General features: G+C 45.2%; 1 protein-coding gene across 1 annotated transcript; it reads right to left on the bottom strand.

The window, feature by feature from the left end:
- Window positions 1-2149: 2149 nt before the first annotated feature.
- Window positions 2150-10117, bottom strand: DHDH (dihydrodiol dehydrogenase). The gene is given in 8 exon segments (XM_037819204.1): window positions 2150-2286; window positions 2533-2686; window positions 3562-3686; window positions 5788-6040; window positions 7652-7840; window positions 9158-9265; window positions 9705-9847; window positions 10042-10117. Coding segments are annotated over 8 exon segments (1158 nt in total). The 3' UTR covers window positions 2150-2176.
- Window positions 10118-27149: the final 17032 nt, after the last annotated feature.

The raw sequence follows: 27149 nt of genomic DNA on the forward strand, positions 1-27149 counted from the left end.
CACGTGAGCGCCCCGCTGAGCGTGCGTCCCGTCACGTGGTCGCCCCGCAATATGGCCGCCGCCCCGCAGGGCCACGCGAGTCACGTGACTGCACTTTCCCGGCCCCCCCAGGGCGGGGCAAGGGGAGGGCGCTAGGCCCCTGTCAAATGAATGTCCAATCAGCACTTTCCTTTAGCTGTAACCCTCATTCATTCCTCGGGTGCGCCTTGAGCAAATGCAAAAGCTCTAGGGACCAAAAATAATGTATATTTAGGTCAGACGTTTCAAATGAGTAAAGCTTGTGAGTGTTTACCTGTGGGTGTGACAATAAAGAGAATATGAAGTGGAGAAAGAGACCAAAAAAACCATCTATAATGATAGATCAGCAGGGTCTGGACAGGGAGGGGACATACGGGAGGTCCCAGGGTACATTCAAATGTGCTGTCTTCATCTTAGTGGTTGTTTCTTAGGTGTGCACATCTCTCCACATCCTCTCCAACACTTGTAATTTTCCATTTTTAAAATACTAGCCATTTTAGTGGGTGTGAAATGGTATCTGGTGGCTTTGATTTGCATTTCCCTAGTGGCTAATGATGTCGTGCATCTTTTCATGTGCTTTTTGGCCATTTGTATGTCTTCTTTGGAGAAATGCCTATTGCCCCTTTTTAAATTGAGTTGTCTTTTTGTGGTTAACTTGAAAGATTTCTTTACATATTCTACATATATTTTTCTGGCTAGTTCCCCCAGCTCTCTTTTAGTTACTACTTGTATGGGATATTTTTTCCCATTCTACTGTTGTTTGCCTCTAGTGGATTTTTAATTTCCATTATTGGGTTTCTCATCCACATAAGTTCTGTTATGTTCCCTTTTTTGTTCCAATTACTAATTTTTAAAATTTCTAATCTTTTTGTCCACACATTGTCTTAATATCCTTTAGTTCTATATCCATACTTAGTTTATTTCTATCCATATTTTTCGTTGACTCCTGAATTGATTTAGGAGATTTGATCGAAGGTCTTTGATAAGTTGTTCCAATGCCTGTGTTTTCTCTAACATTTTAATCTGTTCCCCTAAATGAACCATTTCTTCCCATCTTCTTTGGCTTGTGATCTTGTTTATACCTGGGCATTTGACTGTTTTGATATGCTAACTCTGAAAGTCACTTTCTCCCTCTTGCCTAGGGTTTTAGTGTAGATTGGCTCTTCTTCAACACTTGGTCCAGTTCATATAGAATCTTTACAGCAGCTCGTGTTTAAGGGTTCGGATCTTCTCAGGTCTTCCTGCACCTGCCCCTCCCCTGGCCTGCCCAGCAACTTTTAAGTTGACCCTATTATGTGTGACTGTTTCCCCTCCAGAAGAGGATTTTCTTTCCTCTGTTCCCCCACTGTGAGTTCAGTGCTGTTCTTTGTTTTTATGTAAATTTTCCTCTCCAGCTGCTTTGATTTTTTCAATAGCTCAAGGCCACCTTTTTCACTACAGCTTTCATTCCTGGGTCCACTCCCCCCTACAGCAGTTCAGTTTTCCCCTTTCACACCTTATCTGCCTCTATTAACTTCCACCTTAGGTAATGCCACCCCACAGAGCCCAGACGGGGTCAGCATTCAAAAGCATTTAGCTGTCTCCAAGGGGAACCACTGCTCTCAGGGGTATTTTTGCGGCCATCTTGATGACATCACTCTGATTAATTCCGCCTACCTTCTTTTAACCAGCGCTGGAGACCCTACAATGAAACCAACACTAAGGAAAGCAGAAGAGATGGAGAAAGACAGAGTCCTGGACTCACACCTGCTTTGCCCTGAAGTTTTGGTTTCCACAAACCGGTACATTCTGTCTTCTGTTGAGGCTACTTTGAGTTGTAAAAATAGCAGCCTTACCAACATAGCAGAATTCAAGGAAAGGCAATTACAGGCAGGGAGAGCAGTGAGAGCAAAAGTGGCGTGGCTCTCAAGAGACAAAAAAGACAGGGTAATTTCTCAGGTGAGGAATCAGGTGGTTTTAGAAAAATCACTCCAAGGCGAGGAGGCTGGGGCAGGGAAACCACAGAGCTGCCCACAGGCATCTGCCCCAGGAGAGTGTGGGAAATGCGGCCCTTCCACCCACGTTGGCCCCTTTGATGGTGGGCTCTCCAGCTGCCATCAAAACACCACAACCAAAGTCTCTATGGAGAAACCACGTCTTTATTGATTCAGAGCCTGCATCAGTGTTTGTCTTGTGGGGAAGTGAGTCCAATGATTTTCCTCACCTCCTCAAGGATGTCAGCCATGAGCTCACTTTCCGCCAGAGGAATCACAGGACTTTCCTTCAGGCCTGGGGGAGAGTGCAGTGAGGGACCCCCCCTACTCACACCCCACTCCCTGCCTTCGAGTTTGCACAAGAGACCAAAGAACTACAATTCCCACAATCCCATAAGGCACAGTAATGCAGGGTTCAGGCAGATGGGTGACCCACGGCATCCTGGGAGTTGTAGTTCCAAATTAGCTGCACAAGCATCTGACAGGGGGGCACACCTCCACCACCAGGCCTGGTCCCCCCACCCCCACCCCCCATCCTTACCCTTGCGCAGGCATTCTCGGACATGCTTGGCCTCATAACTCATGCCAGTTGCATTTGTAAAACTGAACTCCTTGTTCAAGCCTGGAGGCAGCGGGAACTCCTTATGCTGCCCGTTCACCACCAGCTCTGTTGGGCACCAGGATGGGTTGAGGATCTGGGGGGAGATGAGAAGTGGCCCAGCTGCTGCTAGGGGCTCCCCTCCTGGAATGAGCCTGGTGATGCTCGGGAGCTCCTCTAGCTCCTGGTGGCTGGGGGATTGCTCTCGTCCAACCCCAGGCAGATTCGGATCCTCCCTCCTGCCTGGCTGCTGGGGCTTTGCTCCTCAGCAACAAGATTGTCAGCCTCCAATCCTGTCTGTTTGTCCTCCCTAGGGTCAAACGCCATTCTAACCTGAGAGCTAAGGATGAGGCCTCCTCAGGCCCACTTAGGGATTATCTTCAGGTCTTTGTGAATCCCCTTCGTGAAGAGGAATCTCCAACCATCCGGCACTTTCCTGTCTGCCAGGAGGCTCGTTCTTTAGCCACATGCAATTGGAGAGCCTAACTCAGCCCCATATCCAAGTCTGAGCCAAAGTGGAGAAGAGAGGTGCATTCCCTTGTGGAAAATGAGGCCTAGAGGGTTGGGGTCCCTCAGAACCAGGCCCAACAACTTCTGCAGTTCTGGGTGCACCCTTGCTAAGGTTTCTTTTAAGCAAGAGGACTGCCAGGAGGCCCGGTGACGCCATCCTTTGGCAACACCAAAATCCTGCCCCAGAAGCAATTCCGAAGGTCTCATTGCCCTCTGAGCATGGCTGAGGGGAACTGGTTTCTCCTCACACGTGAGGATATTTGAGTGAGAACAGATTCACCCTCGGGAGGGATCATGGGGCCCCTCCCTCAGCCTGGTTGGTAAGGAGGATGGACTCCTTAGCGATGGTGGGGCTGGTTCAGCCCAAATCCAGCTCCAGTGGCCGGAAGGAGCCCCTACTGGTGCCGAGAGCAGTGACTCCCAGCGCTCGGCCCCGTCCCGGCTGGACCCGGCACCCCTCACCTCGGCTGTGCCCTTGGTGCCGCTCACGGAGGCTGTGTTGGAGAGCGTGGTGGTGACGCTGCAGGTGAAGCTGCCGTGGACACCCCCTGGGTACTGGAGGAGCACAGTGACAGTGTCGTCCACACCTGGGCACGGGGCACAGGGCATAGGGCACAGGTCAAGGGCAGGGCTCGGTCTCCAGGGTCAGACTGCACGTGCCTCAAGTCCTGCCCATGGAACCTGGGACCAGAGCCCTCGCTCCTTATTTGGCAATAAAAAGGAACGAAGCACTGGTACATGCTACAACATGAAAGGGCCTTGAAAACATCACCCTTGGTGAAGGAAGCCAGACACAAAGGACCACATAGTATATGATTCCATTTCTATGAAATGTCCTGGCTGGGCAAATCTGCAGAGGTAGACAGTAGATTAGTGGTTGCCTAGGGGTTGGGGGGATAGGAGGGATGAGGGAAACCACTAAAGGGTATGGGGTTTCTTTCTGGAATAATGAAAATATTCTAAAATTGATTATGGTGATGGATGCACAGCTCTGTGAATATACTAAAAACCACTGAATTCCACGCATTAAGTGAATGAATTATATGGCATGTAAATTATATCCCAATAAAGCCGTTACCTAAATAAATAAACAAGGAAACCCAAAATAAAAACCTTGTCTCCCTGAGCCTCAGTTTCCTCCTCTGTAAATACCTGTTTTATAGATTTATGAGCATCAGTTTTCTTATCTCTAAGATAAACATAATCATTGAATCTGTTGTAGGCCTGTTACAAGTATTACATCAAATGATTTAAAACACATAACGCATTTAGAAGAATATTTGGACCACTAGGAGGGCTTCATAAGTGTTAATTTTTAATGGAATTAAATATGGCATGGAAATGTCAGCATGCTTTCGGAATACATCAGGCAGGCTGCGGACAGAAGAACCGCCTGACCCAGTTCTCCTTGGTTTCAGATGAACCCAAGTTCTTATTTTGAATCTCGTTAAGTCCTCTCCTCTCCGAGTGCCCCTTTGCACCGTGACTTTGCAGCTCCTCCTTCAAGAGATGCAGCCCCTATGCCCACCTCTTAAATCTGAGCTGGCCAGGTGACTTGCTTTTGCCAGTGGGACAGGAGCAAACATGATGTACACAGAGGTGTAAAAAGCATCTGCCCTCTTTTTGCTGCACCTGGAACTCGGAGATTGTGATATGAATGAGCCCAAGCAAGCCAGCTGGAAAGGACACGTGGAGGAGAACCAAGGCCCCCCAGACTATAGCTTGCCACATACAAGATGTGAGTGAGGCCACCCCAGGTCACTCAGCCCTGGCCAAATAGCCAGGTGACTGCTGCTGCATGAGGGAGCCCAGCTCAAATCACCAACCCACAGAATCACAACCTAAGAAATGATTGTTATTTTAAGTCATTACATTTTGGGCTCGTTTGTTATGCAGCAAAGACTAACTGAGACAACTTCCAAAAACATTAATATTTTAAATTTATTTTATATTTATTAACTGCTTACTGTTTGCCCTGACAGTTACTTCATTTAACTCCTTATGAGAACCCTATTATTGACATTTTTATCAGTAAAAACAGATAAGAACTCAGGGATGTTGGGTCCTTGGCCAGGATCTCACAACAAATATCCATTCCAAGCCCACCCCCACTCTCCATGCTGATCCTCTCTGACTTCATGCAGGAAGTTCCTCCAGCTGTCTAACCTGAGTCTTGTGGGCTCGGAGACTTGTTTTCAGTTCAGTTCTCCTGTGGTGGGTTGAATTATGTACCCTAATTTACACACATTCTTCATTTTAATCTGCATCCCAGTGAATGGGAGCCCACTGTATATAAGACCTCTTGAAGATGTTATTTTTAGTTAAGGTGTGGCCCAACTGAAGGAGGGTGGGTCTTATTAGTCCAGATTACTTATAAAGAGAAAGGCAAGGGGTGGAGTCAGAAGTACATGTCAATGGGATAGGGAAGAGAAAGAAGAGGACATTGCCAAGTGGAGCGAGGCAGGGGTACAAGCCAAAGAACCCCCCAGGATCCCTGGAATGTTACAGACTTTTGGGTGACAGCCTTGTCTTGCCGATGCCTTGATTTTGGACTTCTCTAAGTCTCAAATCTGTGAGTCAATAAATTCCTGTTGTTTAAATCAGCCCCATTGGGCAGTCTTTGTCATAGCAGCTCACCCCAACTAAGAAAACTCCTATCACCACTGAATACTCCAGGACAGACCATACCTGTTTCATGATGCCGTCCCATGGCGAAAATCTTCTCGGGCCTCTGCCCACCGAAGACCGTGGACAAGAACTGGACACAGTAGATGCCAAGGTCCAATAGGCCGCCACCAGCCTGGTCCCTGTCCAAGGCTCAGGGTATGGAGGTGAGGTCCTTCCCAAATTCTGCCCGGGCCACCCGAAGGTCCCCCAGAGTGCCCTGGGCCAGAACGGACCTCAGAGCCTCTGAGACAGGGAAAAAGCGGGTCCAGATGGCCTGCAGACCACAGAGGAATGAGCGGGTCAGGACCCAAGAATTAACCAATCAGGTCTTCTCCCAACTGGGTTTCTTTTGGGGTCCCAATCTTGAAGGTTCCCATTGCTCCCCACTCCCCAAACCAGAGCCCTCCCCCTTCCTCCCCACAGCCCATTAGCCCCCAGTTGTCACCCAACTGCCCCCTCCTCTCCTGCCCTATCCCCTCCTCTCTGTGCCCATGGCCCTGGCCCCAACTCAGGTCTGATCCTTTCTCACCTGGACCATTACCCCAGTCGCACAGCTTCCAGTTCACCCCCCCATGTGGCTCCATTGCTCATTCTCCTAGAGCTGGCTCTGTTTCACTCTTGCTTAATACCATTCTATGGCTCCCCATTGCCCAAAGTCAATTTCCACTTATTGCTTATGTATTATGGACAAGATGAGAAAACTGAGGCTCAGTCAAGTAAAACTGCTTGCCCAAGGTCACATAGCTGGGAAGTGGGGGGCTGGAGTGTAGAGTCCTCTGACTCTAAAGCCAGAAATCTTGACCTGTCCAGAAGTACGTTCATACTGCGCACATGAAATCTGCCCACTCCTGTTTTCTTGACATCTTAACTCTTCTTTCCCCCTCCGACCCTATTTATTGGTGCAATTTATTTTAAATTTAATTTATAATTAAAGCTCAAGTCAGCTGCCTATTTGCAGGAATCCCTCTTGACCATTCCCCAGACTTGGTTGGGGCCTCTAATGTCCATACAACTGGGCACCAGAATCGCCCATTTCAGTGACCCTACCAGCTCTTATGATCCCTCCACACCAAGCTTATACATCCAGCCCATGTTGAGTCCTCATTCCTTATTGTAGCATTTCTGGTGTGTCTTAGGTGCCAATAAAATTGAGGTAAGTGATACACTCAACAGAATTTTGAAACCGTCCAGGCCCACTTCCTGGGCATATGAAACTTCGCAAACTGGGAAACTCAACAATCTTGGGCATATACCAGCTAGATGGGATATGGGAAATCATGTGGCAGCCATTGCCACTACTGGCAGAATGTATCACAAGGTAATTAAAGACAATAATCCTCCCTAACATGAAAATAGATTCTGGGTACCATTGGTGGCCATCTTACCTGCTGGTAAAGCCCATTGCCATTTGGTGGCTATTTTAATTACTGGCAATCTCCAGCAAAAAGTCAAAGGACTCCATAGGCAGCCATATTTGCTAAGGGCAAAAGCAACAGCTGCTTGATGTTGACTGTTTCTAGGGGACAGTTCTTTGGTCCTCCTGGCCTCTAATCCCTATAAATCCACCAAAATTAAGCCTATTGCCATTGAGTGCCACTTTCACCATTAGCATCTCTTTCCAAAAGGTTGACAATGGATCCTTCATGCAACCATGTTTGCCAAGGGCCAAAATTAATAGTCTCCACCATGATAGTTGCTGCTAGTAGCTTCCATGACATAGCTCCACTATATCCGGGGCAGACCCACTAACCCAGTTCAGTTCTATAGCCATCTGAACTGTGGGCAAACCTATTCTTGTGTTCTCCCTAAAACGGCCGCTGACAACAATGTTTAGCAATGGCCAGCAGGGCCCTGTTGGATGTTGGAAGAACCCTTCCGCCCTCACCTCCATAAGGAAGAGGCCTCGGGATCGGGCCATGGCAACCATTTCGCGTACTTCCGCAGCGTTCACACCCATGGGCTTCTCACACGGGACGGCCTTGCCCGCCTTCAGGGATAGCAGCACTGCGGCCTTGTGCTGGGGATGCTGGGTGCCAACGTAGGTCACCTCTAGGGCAGGAGGAAGGAGGTCCAACTCAGCAGCTCCGCCCACCACATGGAGGCCCCGCCCACCGGGGAAATCCCTCCTCCAGCGGACAGACACCCCCCCCCCAACCTCCCAAACGAAGGCTCCAACCAAACCTGCCATCTAACCATTCATTCTCTAGCACCACTTTGTTTTCTTTAGATCATTTCTAGCTCTCCAAAACTACTGGTACCAATTGAAGGCAGTGGGTTCTCTGCCCATGAGCTCAAATGACCAATTCCTGAGACACCAGGGTTTCAGAGAGTTCATTGCTAAGTGTGAAGATCAGATGGCCTATTGGTCTAAAAGTCTGTCTCCCTGAACTGCAGTAACTGATAGTTTTATAGTATCAAAAGACGGGCAAGTTTTAAGGTAATGAGCACAATGGCTCTAGGTGATGTAATTAGAGATGATTGAATTATTGAGCATGCACAGATTGGTTACATGCTTAGCCATTGAACGTATGTAAGAAAATGGCCTTAATATGATGATGGGCATGATTTTTTAGCATTATAATGAGGTATAGATTACTTATAGGGGAAAATCCAAGCTCCTGCACATGTCAGGTGGGCTCATTTTGGTTAGATCCAGCTGTGTGTAGCAAGATAGTTTGAGAATTGGGATGGGTAGTTCTGGGATGACTCAAGACCTTTCATTAATAAACATTAGGGGCTCTCTTTTGTGCTCCTAAGTCTCTAAAGTTAAAAAGCAGGATTGGGGATACAGTCACAAGGTTTTTACCATCACAGGATAAAGACTATATAACTATATAATCATTATCAGAGATCAAAGCAACTGGGTCATAGTTCAGCAACCTCAGGCATTTCTCTTCGGTCATTTTACAACAGGAGAAAGTAAGAAAAGAAATCGACAGAATGATTAGGTCATCCTAGTTATTTTGTTAATTCTTAATTCTTGATATCAACTATCATATCAGGTCGTTTAATCTTCTCGATGACAGCAAGGGGCAGATATTATTTTGCCGGTTTTGTAAGCGGGGAGACTGAGAGAGACAAACACAAGAGGCCAATGAGAACTCAGGGAGCCGGATTCCAAAGCCAGGCTTCGGTCGAGTCTCCACCCCTGTCTCTTACCTCCAGGACCCAGAAGCCCAGCCTCTGGGCGATCCGCATCAGCACAGGACTACCTCGACTTCTTTAGAAAGGAAAGCTCCCCTGCAGCCCCCCATTGCGGAAGCCCGGCCCCTGGGTGCAATTTAACTCCAGACAGACCAGCCCAGACCCGCCCCATTCCCGAAGCTCCGCCTCCCAACCCAAGGTCCTTCCGGAAGTCCGGAGCCCCCCCGCGCCTCTCCCACTCCCCCACGTCGGGGTCGTTGACCAGCTCCTGGTAGGAGCCATAAGCCTTGGGGATGTCGTGTTTGCGCGCGAACTCCTTCGCCCGGCTCAGGTCGCGCGCCGCCACCGCCACCACCTGCAGGGGCGCCGGGGTCAGGCTGGGGGGACTGGGGCTCAAGGATGGGGCAGGAGGGAAAGTCAGGGGGGTGGGTGGGCAATGATGAAGGCTGGGCGGCAGGGCGAGATTACATCCCCTCTCTCCCAGGCCTGAGGAGGGCGCCGCCCGGGGGCCGGACACCTGCGTCCTGGGGAGGAGCGTCTGGGGACAAGGGGGATTAAATCCCCTAATACCTGATTTGTTTCTCTTCTCAGCAGCTCAGAGCAAGACCCTCCCAAAACTCAAGGGAACTCGTGTTTCCAGGGCAGAGGTGGAGAAGGAGCAAGCAGGGAACTCGATGTCGGGTCGCAGCCTTGGAGACGAACCCGAGCATCTTCCTCCCGCGGACAACCCCGGAGTCCGCCCCGCACCCCCCACCCGGGCTCCCCTTCCCCAGGAGTCCGGAGGGAGGGCGGACCTGGTGCTCGGGGCGAGGCAGCATCAGCAGCACGGTCGCGAAGTCGCTGGAGATGCAGCCCGCGGAGATGATGCCCCAGCAAAGAGCCACCGCGGGGACCCAGAGTCTCAAAGCCTCCTGCAGCCGGGTGCCCCCTGCCCGCGCTATTTAAAGCCAAGACGCCACGCCCACCCAGGGGCACCGCCCCCTCTCGCCAACGCCGCTTCTCATTGGCTATCAGGCTTCAAAGGATAACGTAACTTAACCCTAGCGTCCCCATTGGAGGAGGGCAACGTAGGCTCCGCCTTGAGGGGGTGGGAGCCGAAGGGTCTCCTGTAGCCCCCTCTCGGCCCCCCACGGTTGTCCTCTGACCAGGTGACTCTTAGGCGCACTTCCACCACGGTTGCCCTCTGGCCTTTGATGGGCTGCCCCATCCTTCCCACCATTCCCCAAGCTCCATCCCCCCTGACTCTTCTGCTCTGAAAGCCCACACCCTTAAGAATTGTCCAGAGGGAGAGGAATAAGGAAGATGATGGTAATTACTGACATTTCTAGGGTGCCTGCTGTGGGTCAGACCCAGAGCCGATGCTTTATTTTCCTCGCCCCTAGTTTCTCACCGTAGCCCTGCAAATTAGGGTCTGTTGCTCCCAGTTTACAAAGGAGGAAACTGAGGCCCAGGGAGAGCCAGGGTCATTTTTCCGAAGACTTGATATGAGAAAGCGAAGACCTACAAACCTGTATCTGAGAGATTAACAATTAACAAATAGTCATGATTACTGAATCATCATATAGATGTATTTCTTTCTATACGGTAAAATAGGCAAAGTTAATACCTGAAATTACTGAAACTCAACTAGTCTCATCCTTGTTTATACTTTCCATTGTAATGGTTGTTCAAGCCTGGTGTACTTCCTATTGTAACGGTTACAACTCCATTCCCCCTTGTTTGAATCCATAAAAACCCTGAACTCCTTAGAGGTGGAGAGATTTTTGGGCAGATAGGCCATCTGCTCCCCTGCTTCCCACAGACCATTAAACTCTTTCTGTCTTTGAAACCCCAGTGTCCTGGACTGGCTGCAGTTATGCACCTCAGACAGAGAATGCACTGGCTTTTTCCCAAGAAACTGACAAAAGAAAGTGAAGATCTGCAAACTGGTTGCAAAAGAAGCCAGGTTTTAGAAACCAGTTTGAACTGCTTCTTAAGTGCCCTGGAGCCAGGATAGCAGATTCCAGTCTCTTCCTTGCAGCTTTCTGGCTGGATTGCTTTGGGTACAGTGTTTCCAGAAAACAGAGGTCAAAATAGGTGTTAGGAGGATTGACTGAGTCTTGTGCTCTATAATGTTGAACAGTAAATTATACCCTAAATGAAATTGTCAAGAGTTCACTCAGCCTCACCCACAGCAAGGGGTTTGACAATTTGCAACCGAGAAGTTAGGATTTAAGGGATGATTTTGCTTTCTGGTATATTAAAGTAGACAGAAGGAAACACCTGGAATCTCTGAACTGTCATCCAGCTGCCTTGATCTCTGATAATGACTGTATACCTTTACCTTGTGTGCCGGTTTGGAAGTATTATGTCTCCCCAAAACTCCATGTCCTTTAATACAGTCTTGTGGGGGCAGATGTGTTAATGTTTATTAGGTTGGAATCTTTGGATTAGGATGTTTCCATGGAGATGTGACCCACCCAACTATGGGTAATATGATTGATTGAATTATTTCCATGGAGATATGGACCCCACCCATTCAAGGTGGGTCTTGATTTAATTACTGGAGTCCTATAAAAGAGCTCACAAACAGAAGTGGACCTCAGAGTAGCCAAGAGAGACATTTTGGAGACAGCCACTGAAAGCAGAATTTTGCTAGTCCAGAGTTTGCCTGGGAGAAACTAAGAGAACACCCCCAGATGCCTAGAGAGGAACGTCCTGGGAGAAAGCCATTTTGAAACGAGAACTGCAGCACAGATGCCAGCCACGTGCCTTCCCAGCTGACAGAGGTTTTCTGGACGCCAGCCATCAGCGTTCTTCAGTGCCCTATTGTTGATACCTTTGTTTGGACACTTAACTTATGGCCTTAGGACTCTAACTTTGTAACCAAATAAACCCCCTTTATAAAAGCCAATCCATTTCTGATACTTTGCATAATGGCAGCATTAGCAAACTGGAACACAATGTGCTCTTGTGGTTGTAAAACCTTGTCACTGACCTTCACTTGTACTCATTTTATCCGTTTTTTGCCTTTGGAGTCCTGTGATCACTAAAGACAGTGCCTAATGCTCATTAACGAAAGGACTTGGGAACTAACCCACCCCAAGTCCAAAGTTATGTTGATAACCTAAACTGTATCTAACCAAAATGGAACTGCCTGACATGGGCAGCAGCTTAGACTTTAACCTATAAGTCACCTGTACCTCATTATAATACTAAAAATCACACCCATCATCATGTTAAGGCTGCCATTTTCTCACAAAATACGTTCTGTGATGAAGCAGATAACCAGTCTGCGCATGCGCAATAATTAGATCACATCGAATTACATCATCTAGAGCCATGGGGCTCATTATCCTAAAACCAGCCGAGCTTTTGATACTATAAAACTATCAGAATTATTGTAGTTTAGGGAGACAGGTGTTTGGGCCAATAGACCATCTGCTCTCCTGCATTGTGCCTGGCAATAAACTCTTTCTCTTCAAAACCCCGATGTCTCAGGAATTGGACATTTTAGCCCATCGAGCAGAGAATTCACCACCTTTCTCTAGTAAAAATTTGGCGACCCCCGTATGGGATGCTGCCCAAGGCTCTGATAGGACAGGTAAGTGCAGTAACTGGGCCTTTCACAGCTGCTGGACTGTATTTAGTCTAGAGGCTCTGCAACCAGGTTTTTCCCTGTCATGGTGCACTCCAGATCCTTTTGGTGCCTTAAGAAGCTTCAAAGAGAGAAATCATCTCCAGTTCCAAGTCCGGACATCTGACTGGGTGAGCGGGTCATCAAGGTAGAAGTGGATCAGGAAGACGGTTTGGTGGTCCGAGTCTCCTGGACTTAGGCTTGAAGGCCTGGGTCTCACTTCCAGAAAGATTCCCCTTGCCGTGGCCTCTACACCTTTCTGTTTTCTGGGTAGCATTCTGTACAGGGTTTGAGGCCCTGACCTGAGTTTGTCTGTTGAGTATACTCCTGGAAATTAAGTAATTCAACAATGAATTCATGTTCAAGGCAATTGTTAAGACCGTTTAACTGTTAACCAGTGTGTTACTTAGAAATAGTAAGTGTTTAATGCCTGTTTAATTGTTAGTTGGTGTGTTCAGTATAGTTATTAATTGGTGTGTTAGTTAAATATAGTAAGTGTTAAGTGTCTTTAAATCTGTTAGTTGGTGTCTTATTGCATTTGTATTGGTCAAGTGTCCTCATTGGTTACTGATTATAGAAATTCTTTAAAATGGGAACCTTTGGGCTGTATTGGACAATTGGAAAGATTTTAGTTATGAGCCTATGAGAAAAAGACTTCTTTCTGCAATACAATCTGGCCACAATATGATTTAGAATCCAGAGGGAAATGGCATGAGAATGGCTCTATAGAAAGAACACTGTGTTACACTTAGAGTTGTTCTGCAAAAGCCAGAAATGGGATGAGATGATGTATAGCCAATCCTTTATTTGTCAGTCTCAAAAGTATTTCTGTGTGTCTGTTTGAGTAACTTTCTGCTTGTTTCTGCTGTCTGTCTGTTCAATGTGTATTTTCATACCTCTGGATGGTAATAAGCAAATTAATAAAAAATTCTATAGGAATAGCTTTAAATTAATAAGCAGTTTATATAAAGATATAAATTAGTGCTCTTGAAGTCCAAAAAAAAAAAAAGAAAGAAACAAAACAACCTTCTGGGCAGGATGGTTGAAAACCTTAGTTTTTGGAATTACTGTAAACAAACCTGGACATTAGAAAGAAATTGCCCCTGGAAGCTACCAGAGGGCTGCCTCGGGGATAAGGAAAAGACTTTTCTTTAAGTGAAATATATCTAATAATTGGAAATAATTAAAAGAAAGGTGTAAGAACTCTCAAATACCACCACCCTCATTTAAAACTTTTAAAACTAAGTTCAACAGCCCAGACTTCCTTCTTTCTGTCTCACCTGTTTCCTACCAAGGGTCCAACCACCTGAAGCAGCCATGAGGGAATAACTGGGTGCAGAAATGTGGGGAGTTGAAGTTTAGAATTCTTTCTCCTCAACCTGGAGATTAGAAATGGCAGGCATAGAAGAAATGCTGTGGAATAGGCCATGTTTGTTCAAGTTATTTTTTTCTATTAATACCTTTGCAATGGTAACCGTAGTCATCAAATCATTATTAAGATATAAATGGCTTTGGGATAGGAGTAATTGATTGAATCTAATTGCCAAATTTCAGTAAGTAAAATGAATGGTCCTTGAGAGCCATGAAAAGTGTTCCTGGATTTAGGCTCGGGATGAGCTAAAAAATCACAGGATATTTTTCAGACCTTGATAGTCAATGTACTTTTAAGATAGTTCATAATTTTAAGATACTATGAAAGCAAATAAATTTTTTTTACCCCCAACAGAAAAAAAAAAAGCAAATGCAGCCGTGTGCTAGTTTAAATATATTGTGTCCCCCAAACACCATTATCTTTGATGTAATCTTGTGTGGGGCATACATTTTAGTGCTGATTAGATTGGAGTTCTTTGAGTGTTTCCACGGAATGTGCCCCACATAACTGTAGGTGATAACTCTGATTAGATATTTCCATGGAGGCATGGCCCCACCCATTCAGGGTGGGCCTTGATCAGTGGAGCCATATAAATGAGCTGACAAACAGAAGGAACTCAGTGCAGCTGTGAGTGACATTTTGAAGAGTTGCTACAGCCAAGAGGGACACTTTGAAGAAAGCACAGGAGCTGCAGATGAGAGACAGTTTGAAGACAGCTGTTGGAAGCAGACTCTTGCTCCAGAGAAGCTGAGAGAGGACAAACACCCCCAAAGCAACTAAGAGTGACATTTTTGAGGAACTGCAGCCTAGAGAGGAATGTCCTGGGAGAAAGCCATTTTGAAACCAGAACTTTGGAGCAGACGCCAGCCACGTGCCTTCCCAGCTAACAGAGGTTTTCCGGACACCACTGGCCATCCTCCAGTGAAGGTACCCGATGGCTGATATGTTACCTTGGACACTTTATGGCCTTAAGACTGTAACTGTGTAACAAATAACCCCCCTTTTATAAAAGCCAATCCATCTCTGGTGTTTTGTGTGCCGGCAGCATTAGCAAACTAGAACAAGCTGCAAAACTGCAATGACAGATTCTAGTCTGATTACTGTTTCTATGATGACATTTTGCCTCAAATAGTCACAATTTTAGTCTACTTAGGTATGTTTTCCCTAAATTTATTGCAGCTGACTGTTCTGGTTTGCTAAAGCTGCCTTCATGCAAAATACCAGAAATGGATTGGCTTTTATAAAGGGGATTTATTAGGTTACAAATTTACAGTTCTAAAGCCATAAAAGTGTCCAAACTAAGGCATCAACAAAAGGATACCTTCACTGAAGAAATGCCGATGGGGTCCAGGAGACTTCTGTCTGTTGGGAAGGCACACAGCTGGCAAGCACAGGTCCTTTGCTCCCAGGTTCTGGTCTCAAAATAACTTTCTCCACAATGTCTGAATTTCTGTCTCTCTTAGCTTCCCTCAGCTCTCTGTTGGGTTTTCCTGGGGCATTTCTCTCCAAGTATATGGCTGTCCTCTCTTAGTTTCTCCAGGGCAAACTCTGGATTACATATTTTAGCATCTCCAAACGTCCTTCTATCTGCATCTCCCAGTGTCAAAGCATCTGTGTTGGCACTTATCTTCTCTCCAAAATGTCTCTCTCAGCTTCTCCGTGCTGCTCCTCTCTGTGAGCTCTCTTTAAAGGACTCTAGTCATCTAATTAGGACCCACCCAGGATGGCTGGGGACACCCCCCATGGAAATGATCTAATTACATGGTCTCACCTACAGTTGGGTGAGTCAAATCTCCATGGAAACACTCAATCAAAAGTTTCCACCCTAATCAAAAGACTAATAAGTCTGCCCCCACATGATTGCATTAAAGAACATGGCTTTTATAAGGGACACAGGAGAGTCAAACCAGCACAGGACTGATAAAATAAGCTAGTACTAGTACTTTCTCAAAATCCTTCCTAAAATGTAGCCTAACTAGAAAGACTGCATAAACTCAACAATGTATCTGGTAATAATGACATTTTCATAATACCATAAAAAGAGGATATGCTGGTACTTCAAAGACAACCTATTTAAGAAATCAGTTGAGTTTAGTAAGAAATATAAATGAGATTTTATAACTGTAATTACCTGGATTTCAAAGAATCTGGCTTCTTAATTACTTTGCCATTTGTTACCCCAGTGTGTGGAAGAATTTGGATTTGTAGTGGCTTAGTTTATGTCAGGCAGTATATTTTCTGAGACTATTACGTAATCAGGTTAGGAAGTGCTATCATGAATGGGAAAGACGTAATTCTTAGCTCCAAAGACTCTATATTCTAGTTAAACTATACTTGTACCAGGGCATAGTATAAATCAGTGGTATTTAAAGTACCTGCCAATTATCTTAACAAGGAATAAAAATGCTGGAAAAATTTTTAAAAGTGAATAAAGAATGATCTAGGAAGACCTCATAGAAAAGATGACACTTTTAAGACCTTTAAATAAGAAAGTAGCATTTGAGTAAGTGGAGCTCTGAACTAGTTCTTTTTAGAAGCCAGAACTTAATTTTATGAACCAAATATCCCTGGTATTCTTTGGTACTTGGGAATTTGAGGTTTTTTCTGGATATAAAGTCCCTTTAATATTCCAAACTTGGGCTCTTCTGACCGTTGAAGGTAGTGTGGATTGGATTGAGAGATTTTAGGCATATTGTAAAGTAATCATTTGTGTGTTGTGAGTATGAAGCATATAAATGCCTGACTATATTCCAAACCCAGGCAAATATATTTTTTCCTTCTTCCATTATGTTGTAGTATCTCTGTCTCTTCTCCCCTTCGTGAATACTGTCACTGGAATGTAGGATGCATGTTCAAAGAGCTTTGTGAATTTATGAAATTTATTTCTAATTGAATGCAATCTGGATAAATAAAACTAAAGGTGAGATGGACAGTATTTGTATTATTTCCCATACTAAGACGGGCAAATTTTCTAATTAAAGTAAATTTTGTTTGTATCTGACTGCAAGCCATGAATGCATATGGAAATTGTAGAAGGTTTGAAAAAGTTAATTCTGTTTGCTGTACTCATTGCTGACTACAAGCCTTGAATGGACAGGGAAAGTTGTAAAAGGTTTGAGAAGTGAATTTTGTTTGTTGTCGTCATTGCTTACTAGAAGCCTGAATGAATATGGAAAGTTCTAGAAGTTTGTAAAAGTGAATTCTGTCTATCATGGTCAGTGCTGACCAAAAATTTGATAATCTGTTTATAGTTTTTTAAAGAAAAACCCTTTTGTGTTAAACCATGTATTCATGTAAAACTAATGTTTAATTTTCTCTCTGTTAAAATAATATGGATTGTTAGCCTTGTCTTAAGGAAAAGTAATAAAAAGTTTTTCTTATATCCCTGAAGATGGGGAAAGTGATTAAACTAGAGGAAGGGGTTAGCAACAGACAAGAAGCAATTTAACAAAGGATTATGAATACTGTGTCTTTATATAATTTTTTATCTTAGTTGCTAGCGTATTAGAATAACTAGAAGGAAAGAACTGAAATGGTGGCACTGTAACCCATAGCATTCTTTGAAATTTGTTCTATAGCTACTGGTTAAATTGTAATTTGAAAGCCATAACTTTTTGTATAGATGTTATATTTCAGAATAAAGAAAAACTGAAACTTTGGTACTATAACTCATAACAACTTTGGAAATTTCCTATATAGCTACTTGTTAAATCATGCTTTGAAAGATATTACCTTTTTGTATATATGTTATATTTCATAATAAGAAAATAACTGAAACTGTGGAACTGTAACCTATAATATTTTTTGAAATTTGCTCTTTAACTAACTACTTGTTAAATTGCACTTGGAAAGTTATCGCTTTTATGAATACATGTTATATTTGACAATAAAAAAAATGATAGAAAAAAGAATAATATACCTGACAAAATTGTCCTTTAAAAGTGAGGAAGAGATTAAGACACATCCAGACAAACAAAAACTGAGGGAGTTCATTACCACTTAGATCTGCCTTACAGAAAACACTAAATGGGGTCCTCTATGTCAACAGGAAAGGATGATAAATATTATATCGCAGTGTGGATGAAGAAATAGCTCCAGTATAAGTAACCATATGGGTAAATACATAAGCTGGTATTACTTCATTTTTTCATTTGTAATGCTGTCTTTTACTTCTTATACAGCTGAAAATTAAAATGCATAAAAAACAAGGGACTGGTGGTTTGATGGGTTGAGCCCTCTACCATAAGTTTTACCCTTGGGAAGACGGTTGCTGCAAAGGAGAGGCTAGGCCTCCCTATATTTGTGCCTAAGAGCCTCCTCCTGAATGCCTCTTTGTTGCTCAGATGTGGCCCTCTCTCTCTGGCTAAGCCAACTTGAAAGGTGAAATCACTGCCCTCCCCCCTACGTGGGATCAGACACCCAGGGGAGTGAATCTCCCTGGCAACGTAGAATATGACTCCCGGGGAGGAATGTAGACCCGGCATCGTGGGACGGAGAACATCTTCTTGACCAAAAGGGGGATGTGAAAGGAAATGAAATAAGCTTCAGTGGCAGAGAGATTCCAAAAGGAGCCGAGAGGTCACTCTGGTGGGCACTCTTACGCACACTTTAGACAACCCTTTTTAGGTTCTAAAGAATTGGGGTAGCTGGTGGTGGATACCTGAAACTATCAAACTACAACCCAGAACCCATGAATCTCGAAGACAGTTGTATAAAAATATAGCTTATGAGGGGTGACAATGGGATTGGGAAAGCCATAAGGACCACACTCCACTTTGTCTAGTTTATGGATGGATGAGTAGAAAAATAGGGGAAGGAAACAAACAGACAAAGGTACCCAGTGTTCTTTTTTACTTCAATTGCTCTTTTTCACTCTAATTATTATTCTTGTTATTCTTGTGTGTGTGCTAATGAAGGTGTCAGGGATTGATTCAGGTGATGAATGTACAACTATGTAATGGTACTGTAAACAATCGAAAGTACTATTTGTTTTGTATGACTGCGTGGTATGTGAAGATATCTCAATAAAATGATGATAAAAAAAAAAGCATAAATCTTTGTTACTGGGCACACATTGCGTAAAAATGGAATCTGTGAAGTGAATAAAATAAAAGGGATGGGTGGAGGATATAGGTACTGAGTATGAAAGCAACACAAATGGACTTTTAATAGATTTAGTATGCTAAATGTAATCCCCATAGTAACCATATCTTTAAAAATCTACACAAAAATAAAGGCTAAGTGATTCAAAATGGCTCATTATAAAAGACCATCTAAACAAAAAGGAAAGTGGTAATGCAGAAAAGGAAGAACAAAACAGGTATAAGACTTATGGAAAATAAATAGCAAAATGGTAGAAGTAAATCTTTCCTTATCAGAAATTCCCTAAATGTAAATGGATTAAATTCCCCCAATTAAAAGGCAGAGATTGGCAGAATGGATAAAGAAAGATGACCCAACTATACACAGTTTACAAGAGACCCACCTCCCCCCCCAAAAAAAGTTTTTCTTAACCATCTGAGTACTCTGTCCAGAAGACAAAGATTTTATATCAGAATAATATCCTTGTAGATATTTATGCTGACCTTGTCATCCTTTATTTCAGAAGAAAAGTCTTCTCACTTTTAAGGAAAACTGTTACAAAGGATTTATTCTTTCATCTTGTAAAAGTGAGGTACTAAAATAGTTTAACATATTATATGGGTGTTTAGGAATTATTACAATAATTAAAAGGGATTTTCTATCCTTCTGTTAGCTAAATTTGTATGGGTGAAATGTTATTCTTATATTTAGAGATTGTATAAAATTCCTAAAGACGTGACACTGTTTTCACTGTCCTTGTTGTATCCTGATATAGTGATCTGTATGTAGACAACAGTGTATGTTGTTAGTTGTGGTTTTAGTTATTCTTAGAAAAAGGTTACAGATCATGGCAACAACCAAATTTAAACTTGTCAGTCACACTACTTTGCTCTAATGCTTCTCTAGAAGTATATGTGGTCAGCTATAAGTCAGAACTTCATCTGCAGCAAGGGACGTTAAAAGAGAAGCAAGTGATGTTATCAATATGGCGATGTAAACAGCTGCTGAAAACTTTTCTCCAGAGACTCAACAAAATAATGGACAATTCTGAATTGTTTGAAACTCTGGAGGAGGATGTAGACTCGAGAAGGACCCTGCAAATGCCAAATTGAAGAGAGAGATGAAATAACAGGTGGGAACCTTCTGCCAGGACCGGCCAGTCCTCTCCCCTCCCCCTCACTCACTCTCAGTGTGAGAAAGGCACAGAAGCAGCAGACGGGACCCCTCCCACCAGGCACACAGACTATAAAATCTCTCACAGCAGTGAGACATATCCCCCACTGTTTGAAGACCCAGGGGACAGGGTAGGACATTTCTAGGCCCAGGTCAATGAGGAACAAAGAGACCGAGAAAACGTGGACAGAGGCTGTGCCCTGGGTCTGAAAACCCTTCCCCCACCCTTGAGGGAAGCAGCTGGAAGTTGTTTCCTTGCCTTGGGGGTGCCTGGAGTCCTGGGTCAGCTGAGGGAGTCCTCTGCCACAGGTGTAGCCCCACATTGAGCCAGATTTTGGCCAGAAAAGTGCTGGCATAGGAATCCTGCAGTTTCAGCCCACCTGTGTAGACAGCCTGTGCCTGGAAGCAAAGCAGCCTCTGTGGACAAGTAAGTTACCAAACATCGCCATCTGCTGGACAGTCCAGAAAGTGCAAGGGAATGAAGCCCTTTTAAAAAGATGCTTTAGACCCTTCACTGGGACCAAAGGAGCTGCTCTATATGCCCTGCTCAGAAACCCAGCCTAGTTTTGGCTGAGAAATACAGGCAACCCAACTGTCAAAGCAGGGCTATAAAACAACCAGGTCTTGCTCACTAGGGGAAAACAGAGCACTACCAGAAGCCAGCAGATCTATATTACCCCACACGGTGAACTTACTGGGGTGCCCAGTGCCTACTTCCCATCCTTGTGGCAGGCCACGGTGGGCACCTGATTTGGGGGGAAGACTGGGGAACAGAGTCAATCTGACAACTGGCCAGTGAGAGAAACAAAGAAAAGATAGAGATCAAAGACAACCAACAAGAATACCCTAGGAGAAAGAGAAAAAACAACCTCCAAAATAAACAAATCAAGAAAATCAGATGCCTACACAGCAAAAAATCATGAGCCACACCAGGAAACATGAAGATATGGCCCAGTCAAAGGAACAAACTAACACCTCAACTGAGATTCAGGAGTTGAAACAACTAATTAAAGATGTTCAAACAAATCTTCTAAATCAAATCAACAAGTTGGATGAAAATGTGACAAAAGAGATGAAGGATATAAAGACACTGGGTCACCATAAGACCAAGAACTGGTTTTGGTCTTATTTATTTAAGAACTGGAATCATTTATGGGAATAAAAAAACCCACAATCAAGACAGCAGTTTCCTCTGAAGCCAGACGGGGGGTAAGGGACTGGAGAAGGGCCACAGGGGGCTTGAACTCTATCCATAGTATTTCTGCCTCTTAAATAAAGTCTGAAAACAATGATGGCCATGTGGTAATACGTGGCCAAATCTGGGCTGGGTCCGGGTGTGTTTCTGATTTTCTTTCTACTTTTCTCTGCCTGTGCTTTTCCTGGACTGTGAATCTATTCAGCAAAGTTCTCCTGTGGGGCCACCTATGTTGGGGTCTGTGCTAAACGCTTTCCAAATATCAATTCATATAATCCTCACCACCACCCTGGCCAGTTCATCCTGTTATTAGCTCCCTGTTCCAGTTTGCTGATGCTGCCATTATGCAAAATACCAGAAATGGATTGGCTTTTATAAAGGGGGTTTCTTTGATTACACAGTTACGGTCTTAAGGCCATACGGTGTCCAAGGTAAAGCATCAATAGGGCACTTTCACTGGAGAAAGGCCATTGGCATCCGGAAAACATTTGTTAGCTTGGAAGGCACATGGCTGGGGTCTGCTGGCTCCCAGGTTGCGTTTCAAAATGGCATTCTCCAAAATGTCTCTGTGTCAGCTTCTCGGGGCAAACTCTGGGCTAGTACCTCCAAAACATCAGCAAAACTCTGCTTTCAACGGCTGTCTTCAAAATGTCTAAGTTGCAGCCCCTCCAAAGTGTCATACTCAGTTGCTCTGAGGTCCCTCTGTTTGTGAGCTCTTTATATAGGACTCTAGTGAACTAATCAAGACCCCCCTGAATGGGTGGGGCCACACCTCCATGGAAATTATCCAATCAGACATTTCATTTAACAGTTAATTGAATCACATCTCCATGGAAACACTCAATCAAAAAATTGCAACCTAATCAACACTGATATGTCTGCCCCCACAAGATTGCCTTAAAGAATATGGCTTTTGGCAGGATATAATTTATCCAAACCAGCACACCCCCAATACAGAAGAGGAAACTGAGGCACCAGGTGATGAGGAACCTGGCCCGAGGTCCCAGAGCTGGGCAGTGAGTGGGAGGGCGGGGATGGAATCTGGCCCCTCTGCTCCAGATCCCCTGTGATCTCTGCTGCTCAGAAGGTGCTCCGGCCCCTTCTGCCCCTGGAAGGTGAGCACCTTGGGGAATCCGGAGTGAGAGCCAGGGAGTGGACAGGGAGTGGATGAGGCTGGCGCTGTGACCGTGTACACGACTGGGTGAGGGGTGACGTCCCAAAGGGGTCACTGCAGCTGGACGGGGCCATCTTGGGTCTCCTGCTTTGCCTCCACTTCCCCTTCCTGCAGGCCACGGTGACTGTGTAGTTCTGAGCTGGCTATGCCACCGCGTGCCAGGTGCAGCCTCAGTTTCCTCAGCTTTCAAATAGCACCTACTTCCCAGGGCTGGTGGCCGGTGGGAGGCGGACAAGGATGAAGGGCTTGGCAGGGACACAGGGGTGGCAGCGTCAGCTGTTATGAATGTTACTAGTTTAAACACTCCCACCCTCCCTCTTCATGCGTGGGGCTTACGGGCTCATCAGCACATGGCGTGACTTGATGGAGGCTGGATTTCAGAGGCAGAGGGTCAGCAGATATGTGGGCACCCGTTCTTATGTCCTGTGGCCAGGGACGCGTGGTTGGGGTTCAGCTCGCCACCCTGTGGGGCTGATCCCCGAGAAATGGACCAGCTTCCCGGCTCGCTCACTCGCTGTAGAAGGGACAAGCAAAATAACGGCTTTATGAGTGTGGCAAACGCATTCTGAGCTGGGGGACAAAATCATGCCAGCTGGTGTGCCAGCACTTTACAGGCCTTGCCGGGATCACCGGGGCCAGCGTTTAGAGAATTTGCAGGAAACTGAAATCATGGGGAGAGGGGAAGGCTCTGTCCCAGCCGGCTCACAGCCAGGGATCCCCAAAAGAGCCTCCAGGGGGTGAAGAGCCTCTCCACGGAACACAAATACCTATCGAGCACCCACCCAGGGGACACTTCCAGGGAAAAAAGATACAAACTTTCTCTATCCTTATGAGCTAACACTCCATTGGGGGTTCAAGGGTTCAAAATGAAATAGCTACCCATGTAATTATTTAATTATATGTTATCATTTATGGTTACACAATTACTTAATTGGAAACTGTGTGGGTCAGGCTAGGCTGGGCTTGTGACAGCTTGTTACAGCAGCAATTGAAAACCAGTACACAATCCCAGATTGTCACAGTTCTGGATGCTATGTCCCAGGATGATGGAAACGCCAGGCTCCATTGGGGACCAGGGGTTTGCTCCGAGGCCAGCCTGGGGCTCAGGGGATGCTGGGCAGATCAGGTGATGATGGAACTGTGTCTTAAAAGTTTTTTTTTTTGTTTTTTTTTTATTGTAGTAACATATATGACACAAAATTTCCCATTTTTACCAGTTTTAAGTGTACACTTCAGTGGTAATAATGGTGCTGGGCAAGACGCAGGTCAGCTGCCCAGTGTGCTCACCGATCTGTCCTGAGACAGTGGGATTTCAAAGAGGGACAGTGTGCCGATTTGAATGTATTATGTGCCCCAGAAAAAGCCATCTTCTTTGATACAATCTTGTGGGGCAGACATATTAGTGGGGATTAAGTTGGAACTTTTGGATTAGGTTGTTTCCATGGAAATGCACCCCACCCAACTGTGGGTGTTAACTCTGATGAGATAATTTCCATGGAGGTGTGGCCACGCCCATTAGTGTGGGCCTTGATTAGTTTACTAGGGCCCTATATAAGCTCAGACAGAAGGAGCGAGCTTGCTACAGCCAAGAGGGACACTTTGAAGAATGCACAGAATCTGAGAAGAGTAGCTACAGATGAAAGACAGTTTGAAGACGGCCGTTGAAAGCAGACTTCTGCTCCGGAGAAGCTAAGAGAGGAAAAACGCCCCAAGAGCAACTAAGAGTGACATCTTCAAGGAACCACAGCCTAGAGAGGAACGTCCTGGGAGAAAGCCATTTTGAAACCAGAACTTTGGAGCAGACGCCAGCCACGTGCCTTCCCAGCTAACAGAGGTTTTCCGGACACCATTGGCCATCCTCCAGTGAAGGTACCCAATTGCTGATACGTTACCTTGGACACTTTATGGCCTTAAGACTGTAACCTTGTAACCAAATAAACCTCTTTTATAAAATCCGATCCATTTCTGGTGTTTTGCATTCCATCAGCATTAGGAAACTAGAACCGACAGTGAGGCTTACTGTGGTTGTGCATGGCAGGGAGACCAGGAAGTGAGTACTTCAGCTCTGTCCCCACCGAGTTGCAGAAACTTTGAGTTTTTATGAAAATCAAACAAAGGGAGGTGGAGATACTGATGTTGGGATGTTGGAAAGTACTGATTGGTTTGTTCAATTGGAAGCAGGCAAGCACAGGCCCCAGAGGCTGCTCTTGGGAACTGTTCTGGTTTGCTAATGCTGCCGTTATGCAAAACACCAGAAATGGATTGGCTTTTATAAAGAGGGTTTATTTGGTTACACAGTTACAGTTTTACAGCCATGCAAATGTCCAAACAAAGGCATCAACAGTAAGGTATCTTCACTGAAGAACACCGATGGCGTCTGGAAAACCTCTGTTAGCTGGGAAGGCACGTAGCTGGTGTCTGCTTGCTCCCAGGTTGTGTTTGAAAATGACATTCTCCACAGTGTTGCTCTTGGTGTGCTTTGTCCTCTCTTAGCTTCTCCGGAGCAAACTCTGGGCTAGCATGAGTCTGCTTTCAATGGCTGTCTCCAAAATGTCACTCACAGCTGCTCTGAGTTCCTTCTGTTTGTCAGCTCGCTTATGTGGCTCCAGTGATTTAATTCAGACCCACCCTGAATGGATGGGGTAACACCTCCATGGAAATTATCCAATCAAAGCTCTTGCCCACAGTTGATTGAGTCACATCTCCGTGGAAATGCCCAATGAAAAGATTCCAACCTAATTAACACTAATACGTCTGCCCCCACAAGATCGCATCAAAGAACATGGCATTTTGGGGGACATAATGCATCCAAACCAGCACAGGAAATGACAAAAGTCCGCTGGGGTAAGCTCTGGTTACAGGTTACAACCTGGTCCTAAATTGCTTAATTAACATTAGATGACAAGTAAGAGACTAAGCTAAGCCAAACTGGCCGTCAGGAACTGGCAAAGTCTGGCTGCGGTAGTCCATGTCGTTAGGGTTACTGTAGAGTTGCAGATGGTTCAGTCTACATAAGATAAGAGGCTTAAACTAAGTGGTTGGAACTCCCTTCCCACCCCTGGGGGCTGGATATCCAAACGGTCGGCAGGCTACCCTTATCTATGAATTTAGCAGCCCTGCCTCTGTCCTCCTTGCTCCTTTTGGAACTTGGGATTTATTAGGGAGCACAGAAAATAACTGAGCAGAGGGACACACTTACAAATAAAAAATTGCACATTGCAAAAGGCTGCTGTATGGGTCAGGAACAGGTTCCCAGAGACACTGGTTGCGTAAATGTGTCCATTTGATGCTTGTTGGCATCAGATTTCAGGCCAGGAGCGAGGCCATCGGGCATATTGTTATCCTTGTATTGAATCCTTTGAAGTACCCTGTGAGGCTGGTACCATTTTATGCCCATTTTCCAGATTGAGTCACTGAGGCTCAAGCTCCCATCATTCATGAAGAGAAGCAAAGAGAGACTGTGGTCCATGTTTGCTAAGATCTGGCTGGGAGTCGCTGCCCTGGACATGGAGGGATCCGAGAACATGCATTTTTTTTAATTAAATTCAATCATCTGTGGTGTACAATCAGCTGTTCACAGTACCATCATATAGTTATGCATCCATCACCTCAATCTATTTTCGAACATTTTCCTTACACCAGAAAGAATCAGAATAATAATTAAAAAAAAAAAGTAAAAAAGAACACCCAAATCATCCCCCCATCCCACCCTATTTTTCATTTAGTTTTTGTCCCCATTTTTCTACTCATCCATCCATACACTGGACAAAGGGAGTGTGATCCACAAGGTTTTCACACACTGTCAACCTTTGTAAGCTACATTGTTATATAATCGTCTTCAAGAGTCAAGGCTACTGGGTTGGAGTTTGATAGTTTCAAGTATTTACTTCTAGCTATTCCAATACATTAAAACCTAAAAAGGGTTATCTATATAGTGCGTGAGAATGTCCACCAGAGTGACCTCTCGACTCCATTTGAAATCTCTCAGCCACTGAAACTTTATTTCATTTCGCATCCCCCTTTTGGTCAAGATGTCTGAGAACATGCATTTTTAGTGAGCTTCCCGGATAATCTTCATGACCAGGGCCTGCTTTACACTTCTCCTTCCCTGTGGATGCCAAACCCGACCTGCCCCTTGCCCAGGAGTGTGTTGGGAAACGGACTCTCTGGGGTGGGGTGGGGGGCAGGCTCCGTCGCAGCCTCTGCCCATTTCCGTGGTGTAAATACTCTCATCATGGCCCATTTCAAGCCACCAAAGATTGAAGAGCTTGTAAAATTCCTGAACATTTAACAATTGGCTCTTACAAGCCAGGACCAGACAATTCCGGCAGACTGCTGTGGCCACACGCCACTTCTTACTTCTGTTATGCTCTTTGGGGGTTCATAACGAATGTTTTGGGGTCCTCCTGGCATGCCTTTTTTTTCTCAGTGCTCAGTGATGGAATCCCAGGGTGGAACCTGTAGCCCCTTCTAACTCTGCTCATCCAGGAAATCCCAGGCTGAGGAGAAAATGCTCTCCCTTCCCTATTGAGGTCTGGAGGGAAGCAGAGTATACTATGGCCCCAAACCTGCCCCCGAACCCAGTCTCCAGTTATTGCTACTGTGCCAGTTTGAATGTATTGTGTCC

The sequence above is a fragment of the Choloepus didactylus genome, chromosome 27 (genome assembly GCF_015220235.1).
Source record: "Choloepus didactylus isolate mChoDid1 chromosome 27, mChoDid1.pri, whole genome shotgun sequence".
Classification (NCBI taxonomy): domain Eukaryota; kingdom Metazoa; phylum Chordata; class Mammalia; order Pilosa; family Megalonychidae; genus Choloepus; species Choloepus didactylus.